Here is a 20,573-nt window from a genome sequence, read left to right as displayed (position 1 = left end):
CAGGGCTGAGGCAAGTGGAAAGAAAATCTTTGATGGGCAGTTGAGATTTTTTATCTTTGAAACTATAAACAGCCACTAACTGTTGTACAGGATGCAAAGATACTAACATGTATGGGCTGGGACAAAGCAAGAGCTACATTCAGCTCACAGACACTGTATCTGGACTTGGACACTTAATGAGCCAACGTTGGGTGCTGAAAGGATAAACATTTTCATTTGTAAAGGCTGCATGTTGGTTGGTTGGACTCACTGCTTAGTGTTGGCAAGGTATTTGAATAATTTTCTCCAAAGACAGGAGAGTTAATTTAAAGCAACAGCATAAAATCCTAGAAGAGCCAGTGTCCAACTTTAACAAAAGAGCTGGAGTAAGAAAAACAGATACAGAAATAAGATTATCTCTTAATTACAGCAGACTCACAACTATTAAATCAAGATCAGAATTCTCCTTGAAGAAGAATCTAGTTCTTCCCAGTCCCCAGAGCTATCCTCCACATTCTTTTAAAGGTTTTCATAGATATGGTAATATGAAATGCCTTATTGCTGTGTAGTTGCTAACAAGAGACAGATGTTTATTTCAGTTCTAGGAAAATGCAGACACGAAGCACATTATGACCACCACCTAAATATTTCTGCCCCTAGACCCATTCTGCACGTTATCTATTCACATATTTAGTCAAGAAGATGCAACAGTTCCATACTTTTCCTCCTCATTATTGAGAGCATACATGGATCTTAGCAAGGCCACTGTGGGAGGCAGGGCAAGTCAAGCAACACATTTACACTCAGTGAATCCAAAGCCTGAGAGCTCTTGTAATTACTTCAGAGGCAAATCAACTGGTGGCCATAAGCTGAACTCCCCACGTTATTTATTTAGCTGGTCCAAAAGGCACACAATGCATGTTGGCGTGCAGGATGGAGCATCTGTTTCACTCAGATAGTTGGCTGCATTCTTCACTTGATATTGATATCAGTGAAAATTTAGTAACTTAACCACTGGCATGGGAAGTCTGACTTTAAGAGAACAGATGGCAGTGATCATCTCAGGTTAATTTTAGGCTTCAAAAATTATTCTGAATCAGCAAAGCATCAAGATAAGAAAAAAAGAAAAAGGCAACATCTGTAAAATCTCCTACCTGCTTTCCATCCAGAGTATACAGCTTTTTGACCACTCCTGTCTCCAGCTTTATAGCTTCAGTGATATCAGTGAGAACTTGCTCAAACGAATGGGCCGTCTTCTTGTTCAAGAGCACACGGACTGCCTTCCGGGGCTTCACCCCACTACGGATGATGGTTACCAGCTTGGGACGCACAAAATCTTTGTTCTCCTTTGCCTGGGCGCTGTTGCTGCTGGCCAGAGACTGAGGTGCTTTCTGGTTGGCAGATGTCTTCACATTGACAGACCAGTTGGGATTGACGTTCTTCGTGTATTCCACCTTCTTGAAGAAGTTGTCAGATGAGCATACGTAACTCTCTCCTTTCAAAAGAAACGAACACCAGTATAATACAGTTCTTACCCTAAGACTGATAAGAAACAGAAAACACACTTTCCCCCATTAACCACGTAAAACATTCATCACAGTTTTCATTAGAACTTCAAAGACATCTTATTCTTAAAACATTGTGTGAGTTCTATATTTATGCTTATTTAAAATATGATTTAGCATTTCCCCAGTGTAAGCAAGTCAGACAACTTACATCAGCAAACACACACTGTCAGTCACATAAACCTGGGATTAAATAAGATTGAGATTTGTAAAGGTATTAGTTACCTGAAGATGCCATTAAGCTGTCTAAAAGTTCATAAACATCTAATTCATTTAATCACCTGAATTATTTTGCAAATCTGTGAGCTTATTCTCCATCTTTACAGACCTAGTTACTATTTCAGCCCATCATCCCCTTCCTAGAAGATATCAACATCCATCCCCAAAGTACCTGTTCTGTAAAGACTGAAGAATTATGAAAATCCAGTACTAAACAATCTTTGTCAAAAAGCATCTTTGATAAATCTAGCAGACATAACAAATACACTTCACTTACTGTCAGTGATTTATTAGTCAGATCTAATAGCAACTAAGATAGAACACTATACCAAATATCCCTGTTTGCTTCAAAATGGCTGGTACCAACCAAAAATATATTAAGTCCAAATATAGACGTAGTAGAGAAGGGTGAAATGTTACATAATCCTAGTAGTAACTCATTGGAAAAAAAGAAAAAGAAATAAAGCCCTACTCTATCCCATCCAAAATTAGTTTCAAGCTTCATCTGTAATTTATAGGATTCTATCTACCTAAGGTTTTAAAATCACCTTAAAGAAGGATTTGTAGGAGCTTCTTTGGGGCCTGCAAGTCTGATGGATCCTAGAGGATTTATTACTAGAATGAGACTGTGAAGCAGTCTCCCTAAGGGAACGTAGCTGAGCTGTCTAGTCTGAAATGACTCAGGCTGCTGAGCATTTGAGGATGCACAGAAACAAAAACAACAACAACAAAAAAGACAAACAGTAAAACAGTGTTAGAGGAAAAAGCCTTTGCCCTTTGTCTCACCATTAGATAAAATTTTAATAGGAATTGAAGATATAAAATGGGTACCTGCAGGATCTTACAAAGTTTCTTTTTGTGCTTTGTTGGACTGATCCTACAGTTCTTTAGGTGTTGCGATAGTTAAATCTATATTTTAATATCAAGGCCATTTTGAATAAGAAAAAAAATCCTTCTTCAGATACAGAAGCAGTTGCATTTCCTTATCTGTTACCTCCTACAAACTCTATGGCCTGGATGTCTTTGAAGAGCCTGCCCCGCATCTGAATCTGGCTTTTCAATATGGAATCTTTCCAGATAGGATTTTACATCTACTTGGCAAAGGTGTAAATATGGGTTTCCAAAGAGCCCACCGATTTCCACAGAAATATGTATGATCCAAGCATGAAACATACACCTTGTACACAGTGCTCACACTGTTATCTTTCTGATGACTAAATGGCACTTTCTAGTGAATGCAGTGAGATGATCCTCACGGAACACATGGAGAGACCAACAACACACACATAGAGGCCTTACTAAAGGCTTAAAACAAAGGAGTGCACACTGTTTATATCCTTGCCACCACTGGCGTTTGAATTCACAAAAATCCACTGAAAAGCTGCAGAATGTTTGGCTGTTCAATTGTTTGGATTTCTTCTTGCCCTGACTTTGTATTTCACTTGCCAGAAAGCAGTGTGTGCTCTCAGCAGTTACATCCCCAACAGCAGCTTTTGTCTCCTGAACTGCAGAGCACCGAAGTCATTTACCGCCAAGCAGCAGGTATTGTTGTCCCTTCTGAAGTAATGACAGAAACACAGAAGGCAGAAATCTAACAAGTCTCAAGATGGATACTATTTATTAACTAGCGCACTCCAGACTAACAGAACCCCAGCAGGAGGCTCTGTTGGTGTGAACAATCAATCTGTAGCTGGAGTATGCGTGCTATCAGCAGAACTCCTTGATAAACTGCTCATATAGCACTCATAACTGAAGCTCCTTTAGTGCCTCACACTTCTTGAATTGGACTCAATAGAAGCAAAAACATCCCACAAAGTTCCATAAGTTATGAAGGATCCCCACTGGAGTTACTGATTGTTTTCCAGAAATGCTGTATTTGTTAAATCTTTCTGATTAATAAGCGATAAGCCATTGTTTATCTGCTTCAGCCAAGCAACATCTGGTGCAGAGGAGGCCCATGCTTCTCAGCACTTTCGTAACTGAGTACGAAGCACAGCAATGAGTCTGAGATGCTCAAACGGGGAATTAGCCCTCCTAAGAACCTGAGCTTCCTCAAGCGGATAATTCCCAAGCAGCAGAGCCTTTGGGAGCATGCTGAACAGAACAGTAACATTATGCTTTGGGAAAAGGGATTTCTGTACCTAAATGCAATATGAAGTGACTTGAATCCTATTCTCACCAGTGCTTTTCTGTGAAAGGTTCAGACCTGTGCCTTTGCTTCCACACCAGAAAAATAGTAGCAATCAGCTACCAAAGGGGTGCTGGGCTTGAATATAATTTGTTTTTACACAGTATTTTGGGAGACCACAACTAAATAAAGTATAGGCATATGCTGTGATCTATAAAAACATGAAGTCTTATTTATGGAAAATACACTAAGGTCCACATTTTAAAGTGAGTTTAAGATATTAATGGTCTGTTTAGGAGAGTGCTATTATTCTTAATTCCACGTGAATCCTTTGAAATTCTTCACTGCACTGTGTAGTTGCTTAGTGTACTTAGAACAGCTGACTCCAAAGGCAATAATGGCATATTGCAATACGCCTATGCTTTGCTTCCACAAATGCAATGCTAGGTACTTGTGGATAAAACTTTCAGATTATGCTCACAGTCATAAGTGGAAAATATCATCTGTCCATTCTCACTTGGTTTTATTTAACCTGATCCCTAGCAGATATTTTATTGAATTCTAAAACTGACCGGAAATTTGCTTAGAGTGACACTGCTCTACCCTTCAGAACAGTGGCTCTTCCTAGTATCATTTCCACAGTTATGGCTGTATAGCTCCCAGGAAAAGGCATTTCCATCTTCCTTGACCACAGAAGCATTAGTTTCAATTTCAATTAACTACAATTTATGTATTTCTAAACTCAGTTTTTGGCTGTCAAATCATAACCATATCAATGAAATTCCTCAGTCAGGCACATCCTCTTTACCATTTGCCAACCAGGAACATTTGCTATTTCACTTTACACAGCTGAGTTTTACCCACATTTTACCATAAAGTAGTAGTATAATCAAGCAAGAATGGTCTGAAGTCATTTGAACTTTCCAGTTTTGAGTATGTGCACTGTGGCCATAGGTTCACCAAGGAGAGAAATCTTACAGGGGAATATTTCTAGCAGAGAGGAGTGGTTTCTCTGCTACATCAATATGTAGATGAATCTTTAATGAGAATTCAAGGTATGCATTTGTGCCAGAAGTATAACTGATAAGCACAACATGGTTGCAGAAGTGCACAGCATAACAGAGAAAGGGAGGAAGCAGATATGAGATTCAGTCAAAGGAATAACTCCAAGAGGTACATTACTCCCCAGCCCTGAACATAAAACCTGCACACAAATATTTTCAGGAGCATATATTCAGACAATAAGCAGCTGTGTGCATGTGCAGAAACACAGCTGGAACCATGAGTACAATGAGCAGCCATTTTGCTGCTTCCGAACAAAACCCCAAATGGCAGCACCAAAGAGAATTTCACATGGGGGTGGAGGCTTTGGTAAAGATGAGAAGTATCATCCCAGGCAACATCCAAACTGCTGCTCAATGTGGCACTACAGGCATGAGAGCAGCGGTGCTAAGAACAGCATTTTTCTAGTGCAGTGCTAGGTCAGTGCAAGATGCCCTTTCTGGACTGCAAAGCCAAAGCCCTGCAGGATGTTGTGCACTTGGCATCGTGACAGCGTGCTCTGGAGGTATCACTGTTTCCCACTGTGCCGTCAGACGAGCTAGAGCTTTTATTTATTCTTTTCATCCTACTGTTAGCAATAGATGGACTGACTGTAGAGCTTTGACCATAAGCCAGCATGTTTGCCACCTGAAGCCACAGCTTGTATCATACAACTGTATTGGCTATACCTGCATTACACATCACCGTGCTACTGATTTGATAGAAGCACAAGGCGATTAGATTATTCAGCTCCTAAAGAAGGGATGATCTCAGCAAAGATAAGGTTTGCCTTAGAGAAGGTTTCTTAGAGATTCTAAGCTCAAGACGAGTGCTAAGCCTTCAACCCTCTTAGAAGGGCTTCTTTTGACAATACTAAAAATGACGGGTTGTACTTTCAGGAAAAAAAAAAAAGTTATCCTTTATCAACATGCACCAGCAAGTTTTGCGTGCACCAGCAAGTTTTCAAGTATAATGAATTCCATGCAGAAGTTGAGAAAAATTGGAAAAGCTGGATTGAGGCCATTTTGAAAGTCTAACTGCTAGTAGTTATTCCAAAAACTGTCTCTGTAGACTGCAGTCAATTATTTTGGTTATTAGCTCCACTGCCTCGAAGTTGAGACTTTGCTACTGTGCCCAGCTTTCATGTTTCATGGGATTTACTATGACTTCAGTAGGAATTAAGTGGACTTAACTCCTCACAGAGTTCATTATATATTGTGTTAAAGTAGGCCCTTGAATTCAAATGCATGAATTTCCTGCTACTTTATGCACTGAAAATGATTGTCTTCTGCCTCAAGACCTACTTCACCACAGCAAAAGGAACAGTGGAAGAGCTTCCTTTGGCTCTTCCACGTGGAGCTTCCTCATGAGAGAAGCACTTCATGCTCTGTTGGAAAACTTAAAAAATAAAAAAAAAAAAGAAAGAAAATGAAATGCATGATTACCAAGTTGCCTTCACAACTACATGATAAAGATTCACCATGCCATGTTACCTACTAATCTTGACTCCATACCAAGGGACCATACTAATCCTAGTGTGGCAGCTCAGATCATCAAGGAAATAAAACAGAACAACAATATGTATTGCTATACAGGATATAATTAACCAAGCTCTAGGGATAACAGTCATAGCAAACAATGCCAAGTTACCAAAGTTTCAATATTGGACTACAGGAGCTTCAGCTTTCCAGACAAACTGGAACATGCATGCATTGGGTGGAGACTTTGATGCACTTCCTACCAAGCCCTCAGTCCCAACACGCACCAGGCTCTGTACAGCTCTAAGGTGGAGCCTCTCCCGTGACTACTTTAAACATTCCTGAACAAGACTCCAGAAAAGACTCTCCAGCGTATGACAAAAGCTTGGAAACACTTCCTCAAATATCATACATAGCCCAAGAACATTTGCGATGAAACCCCACTGAACAAAACATAATTCCATTCAGATTTTTCTAATGTTTAAACTAAGGTAGGGGCTGATTTCAGACCAGAACAGCCCAGCACAGGACAGGAGTATAAATCCACTATATGATGGGCCTTCTGACCCTGCCTAATAGCTTTGGCACGCTAGGAGCTCACAGAGGAGAAGCTCTGCAGCTTGAGAGACATACTGTCTCTCAAATATTGATTTTAATCCATAGTTTGCATTTTTGGCCTTACCTACCATGTCTCATCTATACTGTATTTGTAGTCAATATAGGCTTATTTCATATTTATTTCTGACCCCCACCATGTGCTACAAAGAACTCTTTATTCACAAAAAATTGAACTCCAGAAATAGGACCAAAGTCCACTTTAAAATCAAATGCTTGATAGAAGTACATACCTCCAGACCCCTGACCAGGCCCTGGAAAAGACTGAGGAATGGAATGAACTTGAAAGTCAAGGTTTGATCTTTCTTGTTCATCTTCTTCTGTCCTACAAAACTGGGACAAACAAACCAGGCTGTCTACCGCTATCTCAGTTCCTCAATGGTAATATCTTCCTGCACCTTGACATATTCAGACTACCACTTCTCTGAGCCAGGGAGTTTCCTAAGTCTTGGTCACTAGAACTCATCATAAAATGAAAGGAATAAAATTCACCTGCTGCTCTTTCCCAAAACTCATTTATTGATTAGAACAACCACGATAGATAGCAGCACTTGGGTGCAATATTCACTCCTGACTCAGCCAAAAGAACATGCAACTAGAGGACACTGTCAGCAATTTACGTATAGTCAGGATGAGGTGAACAGTGAATAGGATGCTCTACTGTATTAAATCAACATCTAGATAAAGAAAAACACAGTTCTAAACAATGGCAGCATGTACTTCGCATATTTACAGATGCATTAAAATTGATGATGAAAACAAGGAGTCAAGATTAAGATGATGAATGCAGTGAATGAAGATGATCTGTATTAGTGATAGCAGGAGAGAAAAAATGATCAGAGAAGACGACTTTAAAAGTCATTGGGAGACATGAAGATAGACAAGTCTAGCATAGGAGGCAGTACAGAACAAGTGGACAGTGCCAAGTTCAGTACAGATCAAGAGGCACATCCCACCTGATAGATATGAGATGATACAAGAAGAGTAGAAGAGACTTCACTTATTCCATCTTAGACAGACTGGAAAGGAAAACATGCATTCATCAAGAACCTCAGGAGAATGGCCCCTAATTCCAGGGAAGGACGTCTACCAAGTCTGACCCTAGAGATCCAAAGGGTTACTTCAAGAACCATTAGTTAGTAGCTCACCAAGTATTTCTGTTCATGTGAAATACCTGCTGTCTTGAGGTTATTGGTATTATGCAGTATCATTCTCTACCCTACAGAAGTACATTCAGACTATACCATATAAACACATTTTTAATCATGCAGAATAATCAAGTACCCGGAATGCAGTGTGAAAGACTAGTGGTAATTCACGAGCTACTGAAAATCAAACTGAAATTAGCCCCTCCAATAACTTCATTTCCTACGTTCTACTTATTTACTGGAAATTACAATAATAAATTAGTCACCTTTTAGCAACTAAAACTGCTTTAGTCGCTGTCAGTGTCTAACTAGAAAGCTAATTATATGGCAAACATACTGTCAAGTGTCTGCACTGTTTTGCATGCCACAGTGCAAATATGCTGAAGTTCTGTTTTTTTTTTCCATGTGTACCTAGAACACAGTTACACAAACACACAGACCAGTAGCAGAGTTTAACAAAGGATTGTCTGCAACCATGGTATTTGTGTCTCTCCAAGATTGCCTTTCTAAATTAGCACTATGGGAATATTATCATTAAACTGTTAATAACAGCAGATAGAACTCCTTTTGCATTTTAAGATGTGAGATTATCCTTTTTTTCATTTTGATCAGATTGTATTTTCCTACTAGCAACACAGTCAATCCCATTTTTGTTTCAGCGTCACATCTTCATTGCTGTTTCCAGACACTGTTCTGGTAGAACAAAGCCAGAACCCAAATGTCAGTGTCTCCTGCCTACACCTCAATCAATAAAACAATGTATTTTGAAGAACTAGGTACTTTCTTATCTGCAGCACAAATTTCATTGTAAAACAAGTGTAATTATGAAAGTCTTGTTAACTTCTGACCAAAAAAAAAAGAAAAAAGGACTGAGAGCTGTCATTAGAGATAGGCTGTGGCCATATTAAAAGTGATGAGAAAAAGATGGCAGAATCTCTAAAATTAGGGAGGCCGCGCACCCATTTGACAGCTGTATGGTAACTCAGCTGAGAATAACTCTACTAGGATTGCATCATCTCTGTGAAAAGCATTGACTTGTTCCCAGTAAAACTCTTCTGTGAAAAATGTTATTGTTCCATTGTGTTCTTTTTTCCACAAACTATTTTGGGGAAAGGAGCATCCCACTTGACAGATAAGGAGAAGAGGCTAAACTCATGGTCACTTGATGACTCCCTACTGAGGTTGCCCCAGCAGTTCAGGGGCTTACATTACTGTCTTATCAAAGCAGAAGCCTTGTGGTTTTTCTGAAGTCACCACATCCCTCAGATCATCTACTTGGAAGAAAACAAAGAAGAGAGGAAAGCACCTCTCCTTTTGCAATAAGATAATCAGGGTATTCCAGGCCCAAACAAAGGATGAAGTGTCTGAATTGGTCTGGAAAGAGAGAACCAGAGCAAGAGAGAGGATGTTCTCCATGCACCCTGCTCAAGCTGTGCCACCAGCAGAGTTCACCTGTGGCCATGCCTCAGGCAAGGATGCAGGACTGGCTTTGCAGTGATTTTTGCCTTGGGCATCCTCCTGGCAGCACCCACAGCAGCAGCCCACCACTGCAGAGGCTGAGCTTCATGGTAATTCCTTCATCCCACAGCCCAGGCGATGCTCAAAGGAACAGGCACGCTGCCAGCCTCTCTAGAAACAGAGAGGCACTCTGACCTGCACCAAGCATCTCCTGCACACTCAGACCTTTTTTCTACACATGAGATGTCTTCCCACACTTTTCTACAAACCTACCACAGCAGCCTGGCCCACATCAGCCCCCACCACACAGTCTCTGTAGAAACACTCCCCAGATACACTTCCTTGCACACACACACTCCATTTCAACATACCTACCTTCTGTACATACCCTACATGAGCCCTACTCATACACAGCATATGACCCCCCCCCCCCCCTCCCCAACACTCCTTCCTTACACATCACTGTGCAGGAATCCTCCACCACCTCTTACACACAAAGCCCAACATCCCTCTACAACATTCCCTGAGCATAACTCTTCTAACACGCCCCTGAGCATGAACCCTCTCTAGGAACCCTCCTTACAACTTCTTCCACATATCTCTACATATAAAACCTCAAATTTCACCAAGTGCAACCCCTCTCAACATCCTTTCCATGCACACACGTTGATCATTAACTGCCCCCAAATGCAATGCACGAGCTCCTGACACACCCCTCCACACTGCTCAAATGCTGCCTGAAGCACTAACACACATCCTTAAACACTCATCCCACATCCCAACATTCCATAATCCCCCACACATCCCAGCCAATGCTCCCGTACACATTGTTCATGAGCCCCACACTGCACACCCTTAAACACTGCATAAATCCCTCCTACCCCCATCATACATTGTGCAGAAACCCTGTTACATATGCACTGCATGACCCCAACACACATACAGTCATAGCATTTTCTACTCATATGCATCCAACCCCAGTGGGACCCTAGCCCAGTTTGCACAGACATAGGGATGCCCTCAGACAGCCCCCTGAGCCATGCACACAGCCATGTCTAGTCCAGAGTAAGACACACCCCTCAAGCTCTGCATCTGCACTAGAGCAAGCATGCCAGAGGCACCTTGAGGGCTGCCACACTCCTCTGCATCTCTGTGCAGGGAAGGAGATGGGGCAGGTTCAACACAGAGGGGCAGAAGCATCCCTGGGCCTGCAGGAAATGTGACCTAAGGAAAAGGCCAAAGTGGTGCAGCCCCCTTCTCACCCCGCCTCCTCACTGCACCAGCCAGCAATGCCAATTACCTTCCTCCAGCTCATCCATGCTTCCAATCTTCCGCGATCCATCAATGGTGTAAATGTAACGGACTCCCTGAGGCAGATTAATGTTGTCAGACAGGGACCGGGTCAGGTCAGCCAGGAGAGCATCAAAACTTCGGAAGCGGTCGGAAGACACAGCATATACAATTCCCTTGAAGTAGCGGTCCCCGTTGCGATAGAAACGCACCTTCTTGGCTTTCTTCTCATTACTCAGTGCCTGTAAGGTCCTGGTTCTGTAGAAGCTACAATGAGCACTGTGAGTAGGACTGGGCAACCCATTCATACGTGAGCCTCGCATGTTTCTGGACGCCTTGTCTCGTTCGTCAAAGTGTCCAAAATCAAGTTCCATAGTTTGGTGAACCCTAAAGATCTGAAGCTGAGCAGGAAGACGGGAAGAAAAGGAGTGCAAAGAGGACAGGTTAGAGCCAAGCAGAGCCACAGTCCAGCAAGAAAAAAAAATGACAGAGCTGCGTCTGGAGCAGGCCAGATTTATTTGAGAAGCACCCCCTCCCCTGACCCAGATTTGTATCAATTCTGGGGACTGAGGGTAGGAGGGGTCCGTGCTGTGAAAGGGATCCAATTACTGGGGGCAGGGAACATATTACTAGAGAACAGTCTGCTCCTACACCTGGGAGTTTTCAGAGTGTAGTAAATTGGGGCTTGAAGCCAAAGGGAGTTGCATCTCAGCCCCCAAAAACTCATCCAAACACCAGTTGGCAGTGAATTAAACCTCTGAGCCCTGTGAGGTTTCCTTTGGCAACAGAAAACAAGGAGATCCCAGTGAGTCAGCCCTTCAATCTGTCGAATCACGGAAGGAATCAGAGCATCTGAATATTTAACATTAGAATAAACTGGCATTTATGAAAGAATGGTCACAGGGGACTAAGCAGTTTCTTTGTGACAGCCTGTTCAATAAGGGTTAACAATGAGATCCATCCCACCCTTCCCCCTATCCGCAGCCCCCTCCTAGCCCATCAATCAATTCCCAGGACCAGCCTACATCTCTAAGAAGAAATGACTGGAAAGAAAAATCTGTCATTGAAACGAGGCTTCTATGAGCCCTTTTCAGCAGCCTGAGCCTCCTCTGAATTGCATTTCAGCTCCCATTTAATGAGGAGGAGAAAATAAAGGAGCTATTTCCAACTCTTCCAACCTCCCCCCTCCTGGTCTTAAGTGATTTAATTGCTGGAAGTGCCCCCTGCCCAAGGGACACGCCGCCCCTGCCAGCTCACCTTTCATTGTTCTGAGCACAGGGGGGCTCCTTGCGCAAGGGAAGAGCTCAGAAAAGCAGAGACTTGAGCTGACAGACAGTAATCAGCAATTTTCACATGGTCTTTAGTTTATGCTTAAGAACAACCTTTCCCCTGCACCAAACCCCAACACAAAAGGAGGAGAAATCCCCCCAGTCCTGCTCTTTCATTCCCTCTGTAAACTAGAAACGTGCAACTCACGTATGTTGCTTGCATGTTAACACGAGGCAGAAATGGGATTTACATCCCACATTTGGCAGCCAGGTACAAATCTAGGAAAAGCTGTTGCTATCGGTTCCCCACCCCTCACGTTTGCCAGAACTGCTGCTTTGCTGTGTTTTACAATGTCACCGTGACCTGCACGAGAAAAATCATTGTCCTCAGCCTGCGGTAAAGCAGATGACAATGCAGGCAATCTGCAGAGAAACCCCAAGTTCGGAACATTTCCCGCACAATGCCAGCTGGGGTACATGCAGTCGGGTGACACGTACTGAACAATGAAACATCCAAGCAACTTCAGGAATGAAACAGAGGATTCGGGGGTTTTGTTTAAAAATGAACTGCAGATGCTGTAAGGTACTAAAAGAAAGATTCCTCCTTCCATCTGACATCTGCTACTTTTCTGCATGCAAGTCACTCGAAAGAGCTCTACTCACCGGTTTTCAGCGCGCAGGGTGGAGATGCTGAGAGAAAGAAAACCAGGCTCGCTCTGCCTTTGTTGTCTGAGCTCCAAGCAAGAAATTCCTGCCAGGGTGGATGAGACGCCTCCTAGGTCCTAGTGCCTTGTTCGATCCCTTCATGGTAACTTTGCCTCAATGGTTTTTACTCTAATCATCATTCATCTTATTGTAATCTTCTCTGTATCTGAGTGGGAAAAAAAAGGGTGTGTTCATTCTAGCTCTGGATATGTTAATAGATGGTTAAGCAAAAAAAGTTTAAAGGGGTAAGTTTGGGGCTTGTGTTCCGAAGGAAGTAAATTTCTCCTTGGCTTTAACTTCACCAGTAAAGCATCTAGCCCCACTGAAAATAGAGCATAATTAGACTGATGCACCAATTTTATAGGATTACAGTATAGGGAGGTCATGGCTACTAGCTTACTATGTCCTACAATACTGGCACAAGGCTGTAGTGTGTTAGTAAAGCAATTTAAGAAAAAAAAGTTAACCAGTGGCACTGGGCCCAGTCCTGCTGCTGTACTGGTTTCACACAGCATTCATGGTTTACACTGGCAAGCAGGAAGGGACAATTGGCTTGGTGGTTACATATGCAGTGCACTTGAATAATTTTTCTCCACTAGCACTGGATATACGTCAAAACCAAAGCTCTGCATTCAAGTAGCCAAGGGGTTCAGGATGGAGTCAATCAACACAAACCTAACCCAACAGATTCAGTTTGGCTTATATCCCAAACAAACAAAAGAGAATTCGGACTTAACAGGAGAATTCATCTGTTTTAAAATTGTACTAGCCTCTTTCCCCGAGACAACAAAATCTTTCACCTGCACTATAAGAGAGATTTCCATCCTACGTAAAGGAGCAGCACTGCAGACCCCACTCCTAACTCTGCTGATGCTGGTATTATCTTTACTTTAAATAGGAATAAGGCTTGGAAATGGGAGGGTCTTCCCATCTGTAGAAGGAAATCTTTCCTAACAATGCTCTGTCTGTTTTGAATGAAAACATCAGATTTTCTTCATTCTGGCACATTATGCATTTAAACAGAAAAAAAAAAAATAGTATTTATTCCAGCTTTGTCTGTCCTGTAGATGACTGTCCAGGCAGTGCTGATGAATCCACTCAAAGCACTTCTTCCCAGCAATTTTCACACATAACATTTGTGAAAAGTTTTCTTCTTCCCCAAAATCTTTTCGCTCATATAAGGTTCCCTTGCGTCCTCTGCAAAAGCTGTCATCTGCTCCCCTTGTGCTTCATGGAATCACTACAGAGGAAGCCACAGATCTGCTCTCCTTCCTATTCCCAAATCAGATATATGGACATTCATCACCATGCACATAATCTGTCCACGATAAACAATTCTTCCCCATACTATACAAGAGACTGTCTTAAGTTTTCATACTTTTAAAATGCAAAGACATAAATTATGATACATGTACTCAGAGCAGCAACAGCAAAAACAGAGGAAAGGAAATAAAATTTAGTCTTCAGTCTTGCATGCCTGAGGCATTTGGATACTAGTTTGTGGCAAGGTGGAAGGGTGATGTAAATTCATGCCATACAAATTATCTCCCAAGTTTGACTCCTATGGAGTCTATGAGGAAGGCAAATAGTCTCGAACAGTATTAAAAGACAGCTCTTCTTTTTAACCCCCAAAACCACATCCACCAATGAGAAAATGAAGCGTGTGTATATGAACATGCCTACTCAGGACACTATCATAAGCTTTTGAGCATGGGCACTTGCTTTTAAAATCATTCAGGGTTAAGCACATTGACAAGAAACCTGGTATTTGTTCCTGACTGAAGGATAAGGTTCCTACAGTCAGTGGTAACAATGTCCATCTTTGGTGTAACCAAGTTATTTGTATAAGGTGCCCAAATCACAGGAAGTACAGTGTCCCCCTTTAATCCTGCCACAGGCAAGAAGAATCTCAGCAGCCAGAGCATCATTGGAGGTGAAGAGCCCTGAAGCCAGACTGATGTGACATTCCCAATGGAATCACACCACATTTGCTTCTCTGCAAGTGAAAGCAGAATCATCTCATTCTAAAGACGCTGGCTGGGCAACATGGCATGGAAATAAACAACCCTTTCTTGATGAATACTTCTTCAGTGGCCCCAAGGAGTTAATGTTGGTCAAAACCTATTTACTTCAGAAGAGAATCATTCCCCGAGACAAATCTAAACCATTTTAGGCAGCGTGAAGTACCGAGAATCGGAAAAATTCTTCTTCCCATCAATAGCCTCATCTTGCTAAAAAGCAAAGACAAATATAGCTTTTCAGATTAAAATATCTGCTTTAAATCAGGTGAATCATCTTTCCTCTGAGGAAGCTAGCATTTAGACTTCTGCCTATGTAACTAAATCTGGGAAAAGACATGTTTGTTGCCATTGCCAAGCAACTGTGATACTTCAGAGAAGAGCAGAGTGCAGATAAAAGAGATTCTGTGACTGTTTCTGTGCTAACTTCCCCATATGTACATACAAAACCCAGTTTCTATTATCAGGAGTCAATCTTAAGTACTTTCTATGTCGGCCTTCCATTGCCTTGCTAATAATATGTCCTGAACTCTATAAAAATTTTGTTTATTCATAGCACATCACAATGTAAGGGTGCTAATCACCTGAATCTGGCTGCACCACAGATAAAGTTTTTGGAAAAAATTAAATCAAGTGATCACTGCTTCTGTAGGAAAACTTGGATCATCATTGTCATGTCAGTCTATGCAGATACATGTTTAGTTTTTTTATTTTCACCTCCATGCTTCTGGACTGCTTTGAAGATGTCGTATCTGATCACTCCTTTCAAAGCTTTGTTGGATGAGATCTTTGTGCCAAAGCACTCTGAGATCACAAATAACTATTTCAGGGCTCTGTCAAATGTGTTGAGGCAGTCAAAACCTAAGATCCATAAGGCCAGTAACTCACCCCTGAAACTAGAAAGCAACAGCCTTTAAACCTGAGGAGCTGATAGTTCATTGAAGAACTATCCTATGTTGGCCCATAGAGTTAAGTTTCTCCTACATAGTACTATAAGCAATGAGCACTTCACAGATTTTCACCACGCAGTGTTAGTTTCCTTTGAATACTTATTTTTATATGGACCACACACATCCGAAAGTCTTTTAAATACCAAAGCTTGTGAGCCAAATTCAGCTTACTGCCAGGAACGTAGGAGGTTTACCTTCACAGCATAGCTGCCCCGCTCCTTGCCTTGTAACCATCTGCAGAGGCTGCGCAGTCCCATCTGTAGCCTGAATCACTGAAAACCCCAGGGAACAGAAGGGACAGAGTTTTTCTATCTGTGGAAGGAGGAAAGGTTGGAAGCTGTAGATTCCAATGAGTTTGGCTGGGCTCCGAGGCCACCTTGCAGCAGCCAGAGTGTGAGGTTCTCACCTGCATCCCACAGCAACAGCACCCTTTGGGTGGGACCTGTCACTCCTTTGGAGACAGCCTGCAGCTGTGATGAATTAATGCTTCTGTGCTGCTGCAGCCCCACACCCTTGGCAGATCCCCCTCAACTTCAGCAAATGACTTTGGCATCAGATAAACTTCTGCTGAAGTTTAGGAGAAAGGAGCTATTCCTTCCTCTGAGGGATCAAAAAGAAGCATGCTACAAGTGAAAAGGCCATTCCCTGTGCTAATAAACCCATTTTAAGTATCTGGAAACAATGCAGCCCAAAGAATTAGTTCAGTGACTCATCAAAGACATTCCCAACACATCCAGATACAATAAAGCACTAAAAAGCACAACACTCATCCAAAAAATACCTTCAACATTAGATTTCATCTGGCTTATTCCCTCCATTCTACAAAGCAACAAATCACACAGATGAATAAATATTCCACGGCTGAAAACAAATTCCCTGATAGAGAAAACAAGACACCCTCATCCAAGGTATTCTTCTATAAATCCTGCCACATCCAGTGGGTTCTACAAGGCAAATTTTGGTGGCAGTTCAGTGGCACAGTTTCCCCGCAACAGAAATTTGCAAAGCTTGCAGAAAGACATGGAAACACCTGCCACGTGCATTGCCTCTACGTTGGGGAACATGCAGAAGCTCACAGACGTTGTCAGTATGCTTCTGCTGACCAAACTAAGCATGATATATGGTCTGCAAGTCCCAGCCAAGGCCACGGTAAATGAAACCACAAGAAATCTAGATGTCTCCTTCCTCAAAGGTTGTCTATGGGCTGCATCGTAGCTCATAGAAGACTCATGATCAAGACTACTAATTTCTTGATAATTGACCTACAAGACTAAAGTTTTCAATGGAAGATAAAAAAAATACTTTTAGTGGCTTTAGGAGACATGAAGAGTTTTGGGTTTTTTTTGAACTCTGCAGCATAGCACTGGAAAAGACTAGAGGTAATAAAAGGACAAATTACACCAGCCTGGAGCTCCTAACCTCTGAGGCAAATTGTGGAATTTAGAGTTGAAAGAAATCATGATCATCCTGCGTGATGGGCAGGGACTACAAAAGTACAAAGGTCAGTGCTTTGATGGTGATCATTTTAGGAAACTTTAGTAGGTTTTAATTTGGGGTTTTCTTTGGCTGGTCCAGGGTGGGTTTTGTTTTTGTTGATTTGTTTGTTTTAGGAATGTACAGCTTGCTGAAAACCAGATAATAGTTTAACATCTCAGGAATACCAGATGATTAGATTAGATATTAGGAGGAAATTCTTGACACAGAGGGTAGTGAGGCCTTGGCACTGCTGCCCAGAGAGCTGTGAGTGCCCCATCCCTGGAGGTGCTCAAGACTAGATGGGATGGGGCCTGAGCTGGTGGATGGCAACCAGCCCAGAGCAGGGTTTGGAACTAGATGGTCTTTAAGCTCCCTTCCAACTCAAGTCATTTTACGATTCAATAATGGTGATTTTACTGAGTGAGAAGCTGACACCAGAAACTCCAGTGTTGATTCCGATGCTGTTTCCACATTATATACGTCCTTTTTATTGTGAACCTTCCCCCCAGTGTAAGATAAAAAATTACTACACACTACTATATGGGTATACTACCCATTATAAGAAACCTCTGGTCTGGAAAAGTTTGTAAACCACTGTTTGACTGAACAGAAGAACTGTACCAGAACATCAGGATTCACAGCCAATGTTTGGATCAAGAACCAGATTAGAAGATAGTCTTGATCTCTCATCTGAAGGTGTCCTTACCAGTATATTCAATTTAACAAGATCTCATAAAGGGTTACCCAGAACCAACTATGTAAACACTCCGAACAAGCAAAGATTATATGATATCAGGCACCGGATAGAAAAGGCTTCCATTTTATACTCCACAATTCTTAACACTTATTAATCAGTAGAGCTGGAGCCAAAAAGGGTCTACTCAGAAAGTATAAAGAAATACAGATATTTCCTGTGAGCTCAACTCCAGAAAAATAAGCCCTAGGGTGTTCAAATGGGACCAGCTCTCTGCTGACTGTGAACTTGAGGGCGGTCTTTATGTCTAAAGGCAAGTTGGCTCAAGTCAGAAAAATCAACTGATGAAATGCCATAATAGTGCAAAACATCAGATTTGATCCTTGCTAGTTGTAATAAAAGAATATTAGTACCAGACTGGCTTTAATGAGAGTCCAGTTGGTCAAAACCACTGTTCTCTCCTCTGTTAGCATCTGCTGAACTGCAAAGTGGAGGTACTCCTGCAACAACAGGTTTCAGTTCCTAGTGCTGAGTGCACATCAAATCCCAGCAGAATGTCACCATACCACCTTTATATCATGGGACATCCATTTTAAGTCTCCTTCCCTGCCTTTTCTATTGAGGTGCGAAAGGGGAACCTGAAAGGAGATTAGTTTTACTTTCTACAGCGTTAATCACAAAGGAATGGAATGTCACACCACACCCAGGCCATTCACAGAGAGAGCAACACCAGTGCAGAGTGGTTCCCTGTGAGGTTGGCAGATGTGACAGGAAACAGTAAGCCAGACCTGAGTCTGAATGCATAAGTTCAGTGCACAAAGGGTACCTCCACCGTGCCTCACAAAGCACCACGGAACCGCGTCGTACTCCTCAAGCACCCGCAGCAATCATCATCGGGACGTCCGTGAAAACCTCGGTGCAAACCTCGTAGGTCTTCGGGCTGATCCCCGGGCTGTAGGCATCAGTAAGACAGCAACGATGCCACCATGTGGTGAAATTGAGTATCGGAGCGCGAAGCGATCCTCGTTCGAGGACTCATCAGTTTGGAGGAAGTGCAGCTCTCAAGCATATTATTTGCTCCCTAGAAAAGGAGGACATCATGCGCCCGTAAGCAGCACGGTGCTTCACTAGCAGTGCTGTAGTGTGTGCCGTGAGATGCTAAGAAGGATTTGCAGGCACAGCAGTTAGTCCATCTGATGAATTGCTATGGCAAAAGAAATGGATGATCTCTCCTACACTTTGCACTTCCCACCTTCTTTCCTGCTTTGTGGAAAGGAGCAAGCAGACAGGCTTTTTGCCTCGATGACTTGCAAGGACACTGCCAGCTCTGGAACATGCTCACTTCCCCTGCAACTTGGTGGGCAGTAGCATAGCCTGATTGTTACCCAGCTACCAAGAGCCATGTAACGATTATTCATCATCACAACAGGCAGTGTCTGTACAGCATGATGCTACTTCCTACTACAAGGGATCACTTCTGATTAGAATTTCAGGTAAAGCTGAACAATATAGTTAGTATTCAACGATAGTGATTTAATTCAAAGGAACGGATAGCTGATTTGTTTAAACTTCCTCTCAGGAAATCAATTCCCATAACCTGGTTTTTCTTCCTACAAGTTTCAGCACACATTGATACACTTGCAAGCTAACAACATCTCAGACATCTTGAATGGTTAGTCAGGGCTGGACTGCAGCTTCTTGACAATGACACAGCCAGATTTACACAAATCTTTCTCCATTTGCACAGTAGGATTCAGTGATTTAGCATCCCTAAACTGAAAAAAGAACAGATTTGCTCTTGTTTTTGTTTGTTTGATTTTGCACTTTACAGGATCTTGAAAAGCAGAATGACCCTTGCTCAAACTTGGGATTTGAGCTGTATATGGGGGGAAACAAATCCCAGAGATGGAGTCACAGCTTCGCACTGCATTGAAACAATCTGCGATGTGACTTGTTTGATTCACGTCAGACCAAAGGCAGGCTTTGCAGAAGCTAATTACTGTTCTGTTTCATGTAGCCCATTGGGTGATAAGAAATCATTTCAAATTACAACAGACACCAGGAACAGGCTCCTCATACAACTGCTTTCTTCCCCTTAATGCGAGGCCTGCTAAACCAACACAGACAATTAGTTAAAGGATTTAGAAAACACTTAAAGAAAACATTATCAGGCATTTACACGTCAGACTTGCTTCCCCGTATTTTGTAAACGCCCTTCCCTTCGCTGCCCCAAGAGGAAGCAGTTAAAGGCAATGCCAGCAGATGGCAACCCGCTCAGGAGTTTGTAGCGGCTGTTGAGCCGTGCAGACCTGTAGTGTGGGTGGCAGCCCGAGGGTCAGAGAAGCTTCGTCCTTGCAATTAAAACTTCGAAGGAAGGGTACAGGAGACATCCAGCTGTTTTAAACCCTACTGCAGCCACGCTGTATTAGTAACATCCCTGTGGCATTCCTTAACCCATTTTCGTAGTTTAACTCGTTCTGTGAAATTCTTACTGGCTTCTCAATGCTAAAACATGGGAAGCTCACACAACATGCACACGAT

General features: G+C 42.3%; 1 protein-coding gene across 11 annotated transcripts in view; it reads right to left on the bottom strand.

Annotated features, from left to right (window-relative positions):
• The window catches only part of DCX (doublecortin), a 126,852-nt gene that overhangs the window by 68,539 nt on the left and 37,740 nt on the right, over window positions 1-20,573 (bottom strand). For 4 of the 11 annotated variants that reach the window (XM_048959418.1, XM_048959429.1, XM_048959428.1 and 1 more), the window contains exons 2-4: window positions 12,853-13,060; window positions 10,932-11,322; window positions 1,134-1,474 (exon numbers count right to left, since the gene is read on the bottom strand). In XM_048959418.1, coding sequence (XP_048815375.1) covers window positions 1,134-1,474; window positions 10,932-11,295 — 705 coding nt within the window. In that variant the 5' untranslated portion in view covers window positions 11,296-11,322; window positions 12,853-13,060. The other 7 variants (XM_048959424.1, XM_048959422.1, XM_048959420.1 and 4 more) reach the window with 5 other exon arrangements.

The sequence above is a fragment of the Lagopus muta genome, chromosome 13 (assembly GCF_023343835.1).
Source record: "Lagopus muta isolate bLagMut1 chromosome 13, bLagMut1 primary, whole genome shotgun sequence".
Lineage (NCBI taxonomy): Eukaryota > Metazoa > Chordata > Aves > Galliformes > Phasianidae > Lagopus > Lagopus muta.
The sequence above is the reverse complement of the archived record's forward strand: the minus strand, read 5'-3'. Positions and strand labels throughout refer to the sequence as shown.